Raw genomic sequence first — 13,134 nt, 5'->3', positions numbered from 1 at the left:
TTATTAATCAGTGAACTGTTGTAAATTATTAGAATGCTTGATAAGATTTCAGGGAACACTGAATTTGGCTTTTAAGAGTGGGAGTCAAGCTTCAAGGAAAACCATCATCCTCACCCCCAGCTTTGCATTAGAGCTAAGACTGTGATAGTAGTGTGCTGTAGTCATTGAATAAACGCTAATTAAATGATTTCAGTTTCTAGCATTTCTGCCTGAGCTGTGCAACAGCATGGCGAGGAGAGAGGGGTGGTAGGGATCCATGCTCTCACCACAGGGTATGCTGCTTCTCTGTGAGAGACTGTAATTCATTCAGCACTCACTGTGTGCAAGGGAGCGGGCTAGGGCAAAGTATTTTATAGGAGAGAGGAAAGTCGCATTGCACAATTAGAGGGCTAGGTGGCATCTGAGAGGTCTTCTTGTTTAATCCACTCATTTTGGAGGCTGGAAATTTTTGATAGTTATTGGGATGAAAGATTTGTCCCAAGTTGTTCAACTAAAGAATGATAGCAGAACTGGGGCTAGAATCCATGTCTTATGTTGCTTTTTCCATCACATTATAACGCAACTCTGTTTCCCTTGGAAAAAAGGGGCAGTTGTGTTGCACTCTGTGTGTAGGGCTGTTATTGAAAATGAGTCTGATGGGTTGTTAACGAGGCGGTTGTGAGCCAGAATAAATGTATTATTCCCCATATTTATTCTGATCCTGAGGTTTCTCCAGAAATCTCTCCCAACAAAATGGAGATTGATGCAAGAGTATTTTGGGCAGATCTTGGCAATTAAAAATTTCATTGTCAGAATGTTAGAGCTAAGAAATGACATGGATGGTAAATTTTGTAATCCTAGTTTTCTGTGTAATGCAAGTAATTCTTTATTGATCTTGTGTTATTTATGATCTTTGTAGGTTGGCAGCCTCGTTGGTTTGTTTTAGATAATGGAATCCTGTCCTACTATGATTCACAAGATGATGTTTGCAAAGGGAGCAAAGGAAGTATAAAGATGGCAGTTTGTGAAATTAAAGGTAAGTGAATATATGGAATTAGATGAGTTTGAAGTTAGGTCAGTAAAGGGTTCTTCAGGATACTACAAAAAGAGGAGAAAAGCATTTCTAATCGGTAGCGATCTTCTAATGTCATTTATCTCAGCATTCAGGAGTGGCACTCAGCATTGCTAAGCAGTTTTTGATATTTCTCCCTCTATAAATATACTTGGAATTGAAATTTGAAGTACTAGTGCTAGTCTTCCAACCTGGACTTGAAAAACAATTTCTTGTGGATGCTACTTTAGTGTCCATGCTGATTCTACAAGTGTTTTCTTTCATTCTCATTGAAAGGTGTTGTAAAGATTGGAAGCTGATCTCTAAAGATGATGAGGCCAGCGCAGTAGGTTTTTGATAAAGTATGAACTCAGAGTCATAAACTCTGGTTCTTTGCTGAATTGGAAATAAGCTCTTCTAGGTGATAGAGATGTTTTCCTTTCCTTTTCTTTTTCTTCCTTTTTTTTAAAATGATCTTGAGAGTTTCAAGGAATACGGGTCAGGAATATTTTAGGAAGCCCCTCTATTGGAATTTGTCTGATGTTTTTTTCATGATTAGACTGGGATTATGGGCTTTAGGGAGGAAGATCACATCATATTAGGAGTCATGCTATCAACATGATACACCACTTTTTTTTCCAAAGTGTAATTTCCATTTTAATATTTTTTTGGAGAGGGTGGTCTGTCTTCAATCTGTAAGGACTTAGCTCCTTACATGGGCTTTGGCGGAGGTCATGGGGCAGCTTCCGCGGAGGTCATGGGGCAGCTTCCGCAGGTCTAAACGGGGGTGGGGGTGTTTGGTCCATCTGGGCTTCACGAGAACCATTCCTGACTGTCTTGCCGTGACTGGCACAACTCACGCAGTAATGTAGTTTCAATATAAGTACAGGTGGGGAAGCACATAGACATCAAAGACACTTGCTTCTGAAATGTCCCCGATGGCTGTGGCCTCTACTGTGTTAATTAAAGCCTTAATGGTGTCCTTGGGCATGCATTGGGAAAAGTTGGTGCAGTTAACAGGCTGCATGTGGCCATGGCCCTTTTTGGCACGACTGTTACTCCTTCTTTTCTTGGTCATGTTGGAAGTGAGGACCCGAGAGAGCTGATATATCACTCGATGTTAACCTTGACCACCTGGCTGAGGTAGTAAATGTCAGATTTCTCTACAGTAAAGTTACCTTCCCCACTCCTTTTCCATACTGCACTCTTTCAAAAGGGAAGAAAAAAGAAGTAAGTCATGGTGTAATTTTCATGAAGGAAGGTTTCATGGACCATTGATTCATTTGTGTGTGTGGTCGGGATATGTGGGGTGCAAGCAGGTAGGAGAGATCAGACAACATGATAATGAAAAGTATTGAATTCTTCAAAGAGAATTGAAGGAAAAAATAAAGCACTAGAGGAGGGAGTGTTAAACCCTACATGGGGTCATGGCTGCTTAAGATATAGACACACTTCAGCCTGGTGTGTTGTTACTTGCATATTCCCTGAACTGTATGAGGGTAATTCTGTTTTCTTTTTAAAAATCACATAAGAAAAGCACATTCAAAGCATGTGTTTTTACTTTTTAAAAAAATGATGAGGAATTCGTCCCTGGCCATCCAGTGGTTAAGACTGTGCTCCCACTGCAGGAGGCACAGGGTTCGCTGATCCCTGGTGGGGTAAGATCCTGCATGCTGCACAGTGCAGCCAAAAAAAAAAAAAGATATTAAAAAAAATGATGGTTTTATCTCATCTTATTCCTCCGATTTGATTCCAAATGAGATTCTGACTCTCGTCAGAAGTCAAACTACAGTCAAAGTTCGAAGATTTGACAACCTTGAGGATATTTAAAAGACTGTTAGTAGCAGAATTCTTTAGGCAACCCCAGCACTTTTTCGCCATGGCAGCATTTTTGTTGTCCTTGTTGTTTGCTTAAAAAATAAAATACGGAGATGAACACAAATCTTCAACATTCAGCCTGAAGAATGCCTACAAAGTGAATACACTTGTGTAATCACCACCGAGATTGAGAATTAGAATATTATCCGCATTCCAGATGCGGGGATGATAACCATGTTCCCTCCGCCACTGGTCGCTAAGAGGTTACCATTAATCTGACTTTTATCACCACAGAGAAATATTGCCTGCTTTTGAACATTTTATAAGTGGAATAAATCAATATTTTCTTTTGTGTCTGGCTTAACATTATATTTGTGAAATTCATCTAAGTTGTTTTGTGTAACAGTTCACCATTCTTATTGATGTGTAATATTTTTATTATGTGATTGTTCCACAATTTGGCTCTCCATTCTAGTATTGATGGGTGTTTGTTTTTTCCATTTTGGGACTATAATAAGTAAATCTGCCATAAACATTCTCACATATTTATTTTGTTGAACATACGCGTTTCTGTTCAGTATATATCTAGAACTGGAGTGGAATTGCTGAGGGAGGCATTGAATATTCATACATTCAGCTTTAACAGATATTAAAGAAAATATTATTCTTGACATTTGTTAAAACAGTAAGGCACAAAGAAGCAGACTTACAGATGTAGAGAACACACTAGTGGTTACCAGTGGGGAGAGGGGAGGGGGAGGAGCAAGATAGGGCTAAACGATTAAGAGGTACAAACTACGATGTATAAAATAAATAAGCTACAAGGATGTATTGTACAGCATAGAGAAAGTAGCCAATATTTTATAATAACTATAAGCAGAGTATAATCTATAAAAATTTTGAATTACTATGTTGTACAGCTGAAACTAGTACAATATTGTGAGTCAACTATACCTCAATAAAAAAAATTATTAAAAAAACCCAGTAAGGCAGACTTTACTTAGGTCTTGGAATAGGTATAGGAGCTACTGCGGTGGAGTTTTGCATAAGGGGAGAGAAATTGGGCTCAACTCTGAATATGACAAGGAAAAGTGGGAATTTATAGTGAAGGAACAGAGTGGCAGAGGGTGGGGAGGGAGAATCAGTGGATGGAAAATTACTAAGAGGAAACTTCAGAGATAAAGAGGGATTCTGAGTAAACAGATCTAACAGGATTCTTACTGGACGCAGGTTAGGGTGATCAGATATTACGTAGGGGGATGGTGGGAAGTGGAATTTGGTCAGATATGGAGGGTGATCAGATATTGAGACTAGGGGATTCTGGCTAAACTGACCTAGCAGGATGTTTGCTAAAATTGGACTCTACTAGAACAGAGCCTGGAAGCCCCAGGTTGGGCCTAGTCAAGCAGAGAGCTCAGAAGAGCCCGACAAGTTTAAGGAGACTTTTTGTCACTGATAATGCCAAACTGTTTACCAAAGTAATTGTACCAATTTTTTTTGGCTGCGTTGGGTCTTCGTTGCTGCCCGAGGGCTTTCCCTAGTTGCGGCGAGAGGGGGCTACTCTTCTTTGAGGTGCACGGGCTTCTTAGTGCGGTGGTTTCTCTTGTTGCGGAGCACGGGCTCTAGGCGCGTGGTCTTCAGTAGTTGTGGCACTTGGGCTCAGTAGTTGTGGTGCAGAGGCTTGGGTCCTCTGTGGCATATGGGATCTTCCCAGCCCAGAGACTGAACCCGTGTCCCCTGCATTGGCAGGAGGACTCAACCACTGCGCCACCAGGGAGGTCCTCTCATGGTGGTTTTAACTTGCATTTTTTTCAATAACTAATGATGTTGAGTATTTTTTCAGATATTAATTAGCCATTTGAACATCCTCTTCTTTTGAAGTCCCTTTTCAAGTCTTTGGCCCCATTTCTAAATTGGGCTGTCTTTCCCATTGATTTGTAGGAGTTAGTCATATAATCTGAATGAGTTTTTGTATTGCAAATACTTCTCCCAATCTGTAGTTTGCACTTTCATTCTGTTAATGATACCTTTTGATGAACAGAAGTTTTTAAATTTCAGTAATATCCAATTTGTCATTTTTTTAATTAGAACTTTTTATGTCCCATGTAAGAATTCTTTTTGAAGGTTTATTGATTTCCCTTTTATATTTAGGTCTATTTTAGGTCTGTGATTGACATAAAATTCATTTTTATATATGGTGTCAGGCAGGGTCAGGATTCCAGTTGACTGAGCACCATTTATTGAAAAGAGCTGCCTTTCACCCACTGCACTCTAAGGTCATCACAAAGCAAGTGACCATGTATGGGTGGGTCTTTTTTGGGACTGTCTTTTGTTCATGGTCCTGTTTTTCTATCCTTGTATCGATAGCACACTGTCTTGATTTCTTTAATGCATACTGCTCAGTATCTGATAGCCTAACTCTTCTCACTGTGTTCTTTTTCAGCATTGTCTTAGCTAATATTGGCCCTCTGCATTTCCTTATACGTTTTAGCATCTGCTTATAATTTTCACAAATATCTGCTGGAATTTTGATTGGAATTACATTGAATCTATACATCAGTTTGGGAAGAAGTGTATTCTTGACAAGAGTCTTCTGATCCATTACCATGGTATATTCCTGTATTTAATTAGGTCTTTAATTTCGCTCAGTCATGTTTTACAGTTTTGCATGTAGAGGTATTAATCCATTTTTTCCTAGGAACTTGATGCTTTGGGAGCATTGTTCTTCAGTTTGTTGCCTTCTCAGATAACTACTTTGGAAGGGACAACCCTTGACTGACACACAAACTCTGGTATATTTAAAAATGAAACTAAAGTCTTATTGTAGTTTCATTTTGTGGCAACATCTTTGGAAATTAGAGCATTGCTTTCTTTTAAGGTAGCTATTGGCACTTTCACTAATATTAGCAAGTAGCAAAACAGAGTTGCTCCTGGAACTTTGGAATTTCAGTCGTTTTATCCTAGTCAAAAATTTTTTGCACCCGTCATTGATTGTTGCATGATTATATATTTCACAACCTATATCCAAGTATGGTCTGTGTAAGTAGAATAATAAAATAGCAAAGCTTTTGTGGCATTTATTTGCCATAGTACATGTAGCATCTGGTCAATGTTTTCAGTAATTAATAATCTAAATTAGGGCTTCTGCCAGACTTTTTGGGCCCCTCATAATTTGGCTCCACTCAGCTTGTTTATTCATGAATATATCATTACTTTGTAATCCAACACAAGGCTCTAGTTAGGCCTGTCTCCTGATAGCCTCAGTACAAATTGTATTTAGTTCCTTATCTAGGCCTTTTCTTGTGCTGTTTTTTCTCTGCCGTCGTCAAATCCTTCTTGAAGACTTTTTAACTTCGTGCCTCTCCTTACCTTTCAGTATAATCACACATGAAGTCTCTGTGCCAAGGAGTTCAACATTTAGGTGTTTTATTTTTAGTTTACTGGTTTGTTTCCTGGGTAAAGTTGTTCCCTCTGTTAGAGGAAAGACACCCCTTTTTTTCTCCTCTTCTATCTTCCCCTCTACCAGCACTGCTCTGAGCAGAGTAAATATTTGTTGATTAATGGCAATGTAACACAAATTAATCTTACAACAAAGATTTAGGATTGCCTCAACATAATTCTTGGTTGACTCTCTTTTGTCAGAGTTCCAGGGTGGGGGCGGGGTGTGTAAGAGAGGAAGAGGAGGGTGGAGGGGAAGAGGAGATCTTCAAAACACTCATGCTTTCCAGGTGATTATGAGATGTTCATTAGTTGAGCACTGTTGTTCTGATGGAAGTTTGCCATAGTTACCATTTATTGCACTTTATGCCAGGCACTATCCTAGACTTGGGTGGGAGGTAGGCGGTATACCAAAACACAAACTGCTTTCAAAGAAATTGGTAAAAAAAAAAAAAAAGTGTGATAAGTGTGACAGTGGCACAAGTGGCCCCAGGAGAGGGAGTTCTTAGATCTCACTTTTCAGTCGTTAATTTGGTGCTGTTTTCTCTTCATATGCTGCCACCACTTTGATACCACTGCCAGTCTGGATATATGTGAGAATGGTGGCTTGGAGGGTGCCCCTGGGTAGCCCCTTAAGGAGGTGGCACTGCCTGCATCTTGAATCAGAGTTTGTTGTTTTAGGTCTGAAACATCTAATACTGTGTAAGTGATGATTTGATTCTCTGCATATTACTTAAGTCCACGACTGTATTTCCCCTTTGTTTATCATTGTAGTCCATTCGGCAGACAACACAAGAATGGAATTAATCATTCCAGGAGAGCAGCATTTCTACATGAAGGCAGTGAATGCAGCTGAAAGACAAAGGTGGCTGGTTGCTCTGGGGAGCTCCAAAGCCTGTTTGACTGATACTAGGACTAAAAAAGAAAAAGGTAACTATAAATTTGTTCTTTGTGGTGAGAATATTTCCTTAAACATAAATGTAAATTGTCATGTTCACTTACAGTAATTTATCCTAAAGAAATAATCAGAAATGTAGAATATCTATGTACATTGAGGTTCATTATAGTGAAAAAATATATAAACATTGCCAAGGTTTAAATTTAGGGGAATGGTTCAGTAAACTATATAGTGCTTCAGTAGGCTGATATATTATATAGCCAGTAAAATGTGTATAAGGAATTTTAATGATGTGAGAAAATGCCCAAAGTTAAGTGATAGTTTAAAAAAGCAGGATTCAAAATTATATAGCCATTCCTTGGCCAGCTCAGGAAAGATATGTAAGAAGTGGTCAAGTTGTAACCTTTGGAAAGGGAATTTGTAGGAAAGAGTCACTTTTCACTTTATACCCTTTAACTGTACCTTTTAACTTTACCATGTAGATATATTGGTGATTCAAAAGCAAAGCAAGGGACTTCCCTGGTGGTCCGGTGGTTAGGACTTGGTGCTTTCACTGCCATGGCCCCAGGTTCGATCCCTGGTCGGGGAGCTAAGATCCCACATGCCTCGTGACCAAAAAACTTAAAACAGAAGCAATATTGTAACAAATTCAATAAACACTTTAAAAATGGTCCATATCAAAAAAAGAAGAAGAAGAAGAATAGTCACAATGCCAAAAGGTAGAAACAAGCTAAATGTGTACAGACAGATGAACATAGTATGGAATATACATACAATGGAATATTATTCAGCCTTATAAAGAAAGGAGATTTTGAAACATGCTGCACTGATGTATTTGGAATATATACTAAGTGAAATAAGCCAGTCACAAAAGGACAAATATTGTATGATTCCACTTACATGGAGTACCTAGAGTCGTCAGATTCATAGAGATAGAAAGTAGAATGGTGATTTCTAGGGGTTAAGGGAGGAGAAAAGGGGAGTTAGTGTTTAATGTGTGTAGAGTTTCAGTTGGAGAGATGAAAAAGTTTTGGAGATAGATGGTAGTAATGGTTGTACAATAATGTGAATGTACTTAATACCATCGAACTGTATACTTAAAAATGGTTAAAACAGTGCATTTTGTTATATGTATGTTTTACTACAATTAAAAAAAAGGAATGGACTTAAACTTGGGTAGAAATTAATTTAGATTAGGTTAAATGGGGAGATAGAGCTGCTTTGGTCCATTCTGGCTAGAGGGGCTTCATGACTAGTATCACAAAGCAATGCCACTGGCTCAAGGAATATGGAGAAGCACTAGGACCTACTGTGTGTATGTTTTCTCCTTCCTCTGCTGCTTACACATCTAGTTTAGAAGGTATTGGTAAGTGAGTGTCTGAGATTATGGCTGAATGTTTAGTCTGTCTGGAGATTAAGAAAGGAAAGTAGGCTCTTAATTTAAAAAAAAGTCTTAAACCAATATTCTGTGGAAATGAAGCTGTGAGAGGAACAGAAGAAAATAAATGAATGTTTCTATAGAGCAGTTTTAACTACGTAAAAGTTAAAAACTTTTGTATACCAAAATACAAGAAAGAAAACTGAAAGAAAGATGACAGATCTTGAAAAGTATTTGCGGTATTTTAGACAGATGAAAGATTGCTATCTTTAATGCAGGAGAACTTTTATACATTATCAATTTGTATATTGCTAAGAGAAAAACCAAACATAAGAACTGGAAATATGTGTAAGGGACAAGAAAAATCAGTTCACATAAAGAAGAAATACAAGTGCTTTTCAAATGAAAGGTGAGTGATGGAATGGAAATATCCTGTATAAGGCATTTGTTGTCAGCACCTTGTCTCTGGAAATTAATCTACCTAAATTTCATGTCAGACATATGACTACCACTTTTTTCCAGTTATCTGAAGAGATGTTTCCTCAGGGAAAACTTTGTATTCTATTTCCAAGCTCTCACACCTCTTAAGCTATAGGTATTTTATCTATTGCCTTACTTTTTAAAGATTCCATTTTGTTATTTTGTTCCTAAATTATGAAAATGGTGTAATTGAATGTTTGCATATGTTCCTTTCAGAAATAAGTGAAACCAGTGAATCTCTGAAAACCAAAATGTCTGAGCTTCGCCTCTACTGTGACCTCCTAATGAAGCAAGTTCATACGATCCAAGAATTTGTTCATCATGATGAGAATCATTCATCTCCCAGCATAGAGGTATATTTAAGATGATCCTTCCGTGTCTGGTTATGCTTTGCAGCACATGGTGGGTGAGCTTCTTCACATAAGATGACAGAGAAGCACTTGCAAAATGAGTTATTATTCAAACTTCTTACTGTAGACTGTCTCGACATTTGTGGCATCTTTTAGATTCTATCTGTGTAATCAGAGTAAAGCGGCAAGCTTCACATTTCTCCAAGGAATCAAGGGCTATCTTTGCAGCCAATTGATAATTTGGTGGTTGGTGTGGGGGAAAAGCATTACAGGCTTTGTTCTGCAGACTGACTGCATGCATTCATTGGGCAACTGCTGTTCTCTTTCTTTTGTAGTAAGGTCCTAGCTTAACTGCTGAGGGTTAATAATTTAGCTTTATAAAATAACTTTAAAAAAATCTTCCTCAGAGCAGTGATGTAGGAATCAAAATTCAGATTTGTGGGACCTGGCTATAAAATAGGCTCATTCTTTCTGATAAAGTAGAACCAATGAGTCTAACTGCTCTCTGGGTGAAAAGCCAGCATGGTTCTCAGTCCCTTTTTGCCTAACTTCGGAGAAGAGGGACAAGAAATTTTCTCCTGTGGCCTTCTCCTACTGGGGAGGAACCTTGGGTGAGGTAGGTTGCCTTTGGATGCAGCTGTGTTAAACCCTAAGGCACTTGCTATTTCACCACAGGCTCTCTGCAGGCAGGTGCCCTCACGTCTGCTCCAGCAGCTCAGGGACAGTGTGGGGGACCCAATCTTGTTCCATCCTTCCACTCTGCCATTCTTGGTGTGTTTGTTTCTTCTCTTCACGACTGAGTCTTCAAGGTGACTAAAAGTTCACATAGAAGCAGGAGGCAGTGGGGTAGCCAGGGTGGAGAGAGACAGTCTCAATTTGCTGTCTTTAGCTTTTATCAGGGAAAAAAAATCCCAGAAACCCCAGCAGGCTTCTCATTATCTTTTTAGTCTGGGTCCATGGAAACTAGGAAAGAATAAGTATTTGACAAAGGGTCATGGAATAGACATGACTGGCTTAGACCAGTCTATATTCATCCCCCAGGGGCAGGGCACTCTGCTGTCCTAAATTCTACCAAGGAAGAAATGGGAGAACAGGCGTGGGGTAGATATGAATTCTGCCTGCCTCATGGTGTTCCACTGCCATGATCACCTTTGGAATTTTGATAGTTAGAAACTTACAGTCTAGGTTAGGTTTATTTAAGATAAATTTTTGTACACAGTTTTTCAATATGATACTTGGTTTAAATGCAAGAGTTATTTTTTCTTGGAGTCTAATTTCATACATTGTTTACCTGAGAGACATAATTCTTATTCGTACATTGCTTTAATTTTCTAAGGTAATGCGTTTTAAATAGATATGAATATAACCTAGTAAGGTGTCCGTTGAAGGTAATGTTTCATTACCTGATTATAAAGTGGTGCATGAATCCACATAGTTGTGTCTGAGTCTGTTCAACTCTTTGCATGTAATTTTTCAGAACATGAATGAAGCCTCTTCTCTACTTAGTGCCACGTGTAATACATTCATCACAACGCTTGAGGAATGTGTGAAGATAGCAAATGCCAAGTTTAAACCTGAGATGTTTCAGCTGTCCCATCCGGATCCCTTAGTTTCTCCTGTGTCACCTTCTCCTGTTCAAATGGTTGGAACGTCTGGTTTTTCTTGCATGTGGTTTTGTTTTTGTGTTTATTTTTAAGGCTGAAAACTGGCAATGGACGGGAAATAGTCAACAGGTTGAATTTTTTTTTTTTTTAATTGTACTCAGATTCTCTATGCGAGCCTCTCAGGTGATGGGCTCAACATGTGCCAAGGTCCTGATCCCCTCCCCTTGGAAGGGCTGTGCCATTATCCTAGTGTGCCAGGAAAATATTATAGTGCTCTGTGGGTGCTGTGACACGAAAAGGTTGGGGAACATGCTTCTCTTTGGTAAAAACACCACCATGGGGTGATGACTTACTCACAAGGGGATAAAATTAAGTAAATCTTTAAAGGAACTGTAAGGGATTCAAAACAGCATGTTACAGGGGAAACAGTATTTTGTAGTCAGCATTTGGATTTGAACCTTCCAAGTAGGCAAGTTACTTAATTTCTCTGGACTTCATTGTTTTCACCTGTAAAATACAGTGTTTTTTACATCAGAGGAGGATCTAACCTGTTTAATGTTAGGTCCTTAACATTAAGTTCTTGCCTTCTGATTACTCCAAACAACGAGTATTCTTTTTGCCAAGGGTGGTGAGTTTGTTGTTCTTTTCAAGGTAATAAACTTGCTGTGGCATGCTGTGGGGAACTTGGAGGTGAGATAAGGTTTGATGAGCCCTTACATTTTTTTCATCAAACTATTTTCATGAGCTTTTGTAGAAGGAAGAATGCCACCTGGCTCCTATTTTAGCAATTACCTGAAGACTTATTTGTTGGCAGAAATAACAAGGTACAACTTATTCCAAGGTTCTCTTACCCACCACAGCAAATCTGGTCATGTGAGAATTAGTAAAGATTATTACCTAAATTTATTTAGATCATTGTTTTCTAATTAATTTATGATGGACTAACACCGTCCTCTGAGATAGGTGTACCATGAAAATGAGTTTTATGGCCAGATTAGTTTGGAAAGTGCTAGGTTAACTTAAACAAATTGGGTTTCTCTGTCCTAGGACTTCTTAGAACCTCTTTTATGCTGAAGTGTATTATGAATCTCTGAGGAGAAGGTGGTGTGTAGTGTTTCTGGAATTTATTTCATAATTGAACCCTTTTATTTTTTAATAACAACTCACAGGATTGTGGTGTTTGGTAGAACACAGTTTGACAATGTTGCTTTTTAGAACAATTTTAGGTGTACTGTGAACTGCTAAATAATATGTATAGTTGAACAAAAAATCCTGATCTTTTGAGATGGATATATAGTGCTGTGTTCCTGAGCTTGGTAAACAAGGGGTACACTGTATTATTTTTAAGGTGGACTTTATAGAATCAAATATAATGAAAACACCACAAACCTACCTAATTTCTGCATTGAACTTCTGAGGAAAATGCCTTCTGTTATAAACGTTCTATACTCCAGAGAGGTCATATGTGTGTTTTATGTATAAGAAACTATAATCACTGTCTCGTTTAAACTAAAACCTTTTATCAGTAGAAACATTACAGGAAATCCAATAAATTAATCTAGGAAATATTGGTAAGAGGCCACTTATTTTTCCTCACTGTGCCATTTTATTTCATACATAAAGCAAAAATTGTGGCTTATGGTAAATAGTTCTGGAGACACAGCATGGAAAGTAAGGTCAGACAGTTTTTAAGGGGAAATCTTTTTCTTTTTTTTTTAACAACGTAAGTAAATGAAAAATAAAGCAGAAAGATTTTAGAATTCCAAAATTAACTTGTTCTTTATAACTACTTTATGTAGTTAATCTCATCATGTCCCTTTTTAAATTAACTTGCATTCAATTATATTTCAAATCATCATGGAAGTTTAAACAATTATCATTTTGATCTACAGATTGAGTGATAATTGTCGTGGGGGGTGTTGCTGAGTGAGTAATCCTAAAGGAAGTGATTTCTGTAAAGGAGATGTTAATGTCCAGTGGCATCTTTATTTTAATCATATTAGATATCCTTGGACTACATTGGGTGGGTCATAATTGTTCCCATTTCAACTGGGATTTCTCAGAGCAGCTGTAGAAGGTATTTGCGTAGCACAACTGTTAGACTTGGACTTACTTGTAAGACTCTTGAGCCCGTGTAT

The 13,134-nt window shown here is 38.2% G+C and overlaps 1 protein-coding gene and 1 pseudogene across 3 annotated transcripts in view; one reads left to right on the top strand and one right to left on the bottom strand.

The window, feature by feature from the left end:
• PLEKHA3 (pleckstrin homology domain containing A3) overlaps positions 1 to 13,134 on the top strand; it is a 36,369-nt gene that overhangs the window by 6,739 nt on the left and 16,496 nt on the right. For all 3 annotated transcript variants that reach the window (XM_057744882.1, XM_057744881.1, XM_057744880.1), the window contains 4 exons: positions 899 to 1,015; positions 7,061 to 7,216; positions 9,259 to 9,395; positions 10,870 to 11,034. In XM_057744882.1, the coding sequence (XP_057600865.1) occupies positions 994 to 1,015; positions 7,061 to 7,216; positions 9,259 to 9,395; positions 10,870 to 11,034 (480 nt within the window). In that variant the 5' untranslated portion in view covers positions 899 to 993. The remainder of the gene's footprint in view (positions 1 to 898; positions 1,016 to 7,060; positions 7,217 to 9,258; positions 9,396 to 10,869; positions 11,035 to 13,134) is intronic.
• LOC130858366 (40S ribosomal protein S26-like) lies at positions 1,070 to 2,117 on the bottom strand (annotated as a pseudogene).

This window comes from Hippopotamus amphibius, chromosome 8 (genome assembly GCF_030028045.1).
Source record: "Hippopotamus amphibius kiboko isolate mHipAmp2 chromosome 8, mHipAmp2.hap2, whole genome shotgun sequence".
Taxonomy (NCBI): Eukaryota; Metazoa; Chordata; class Mammalia; order Artiodactyla; family Hippopotamidae; genus Hippopotamus; species Hippopotamus amphibius.
The sequence above is the reverse complement of the archived record's forward strand: the minus strand, read 5'-3'. Positions and strand labels throughout refer to the sequence as shown.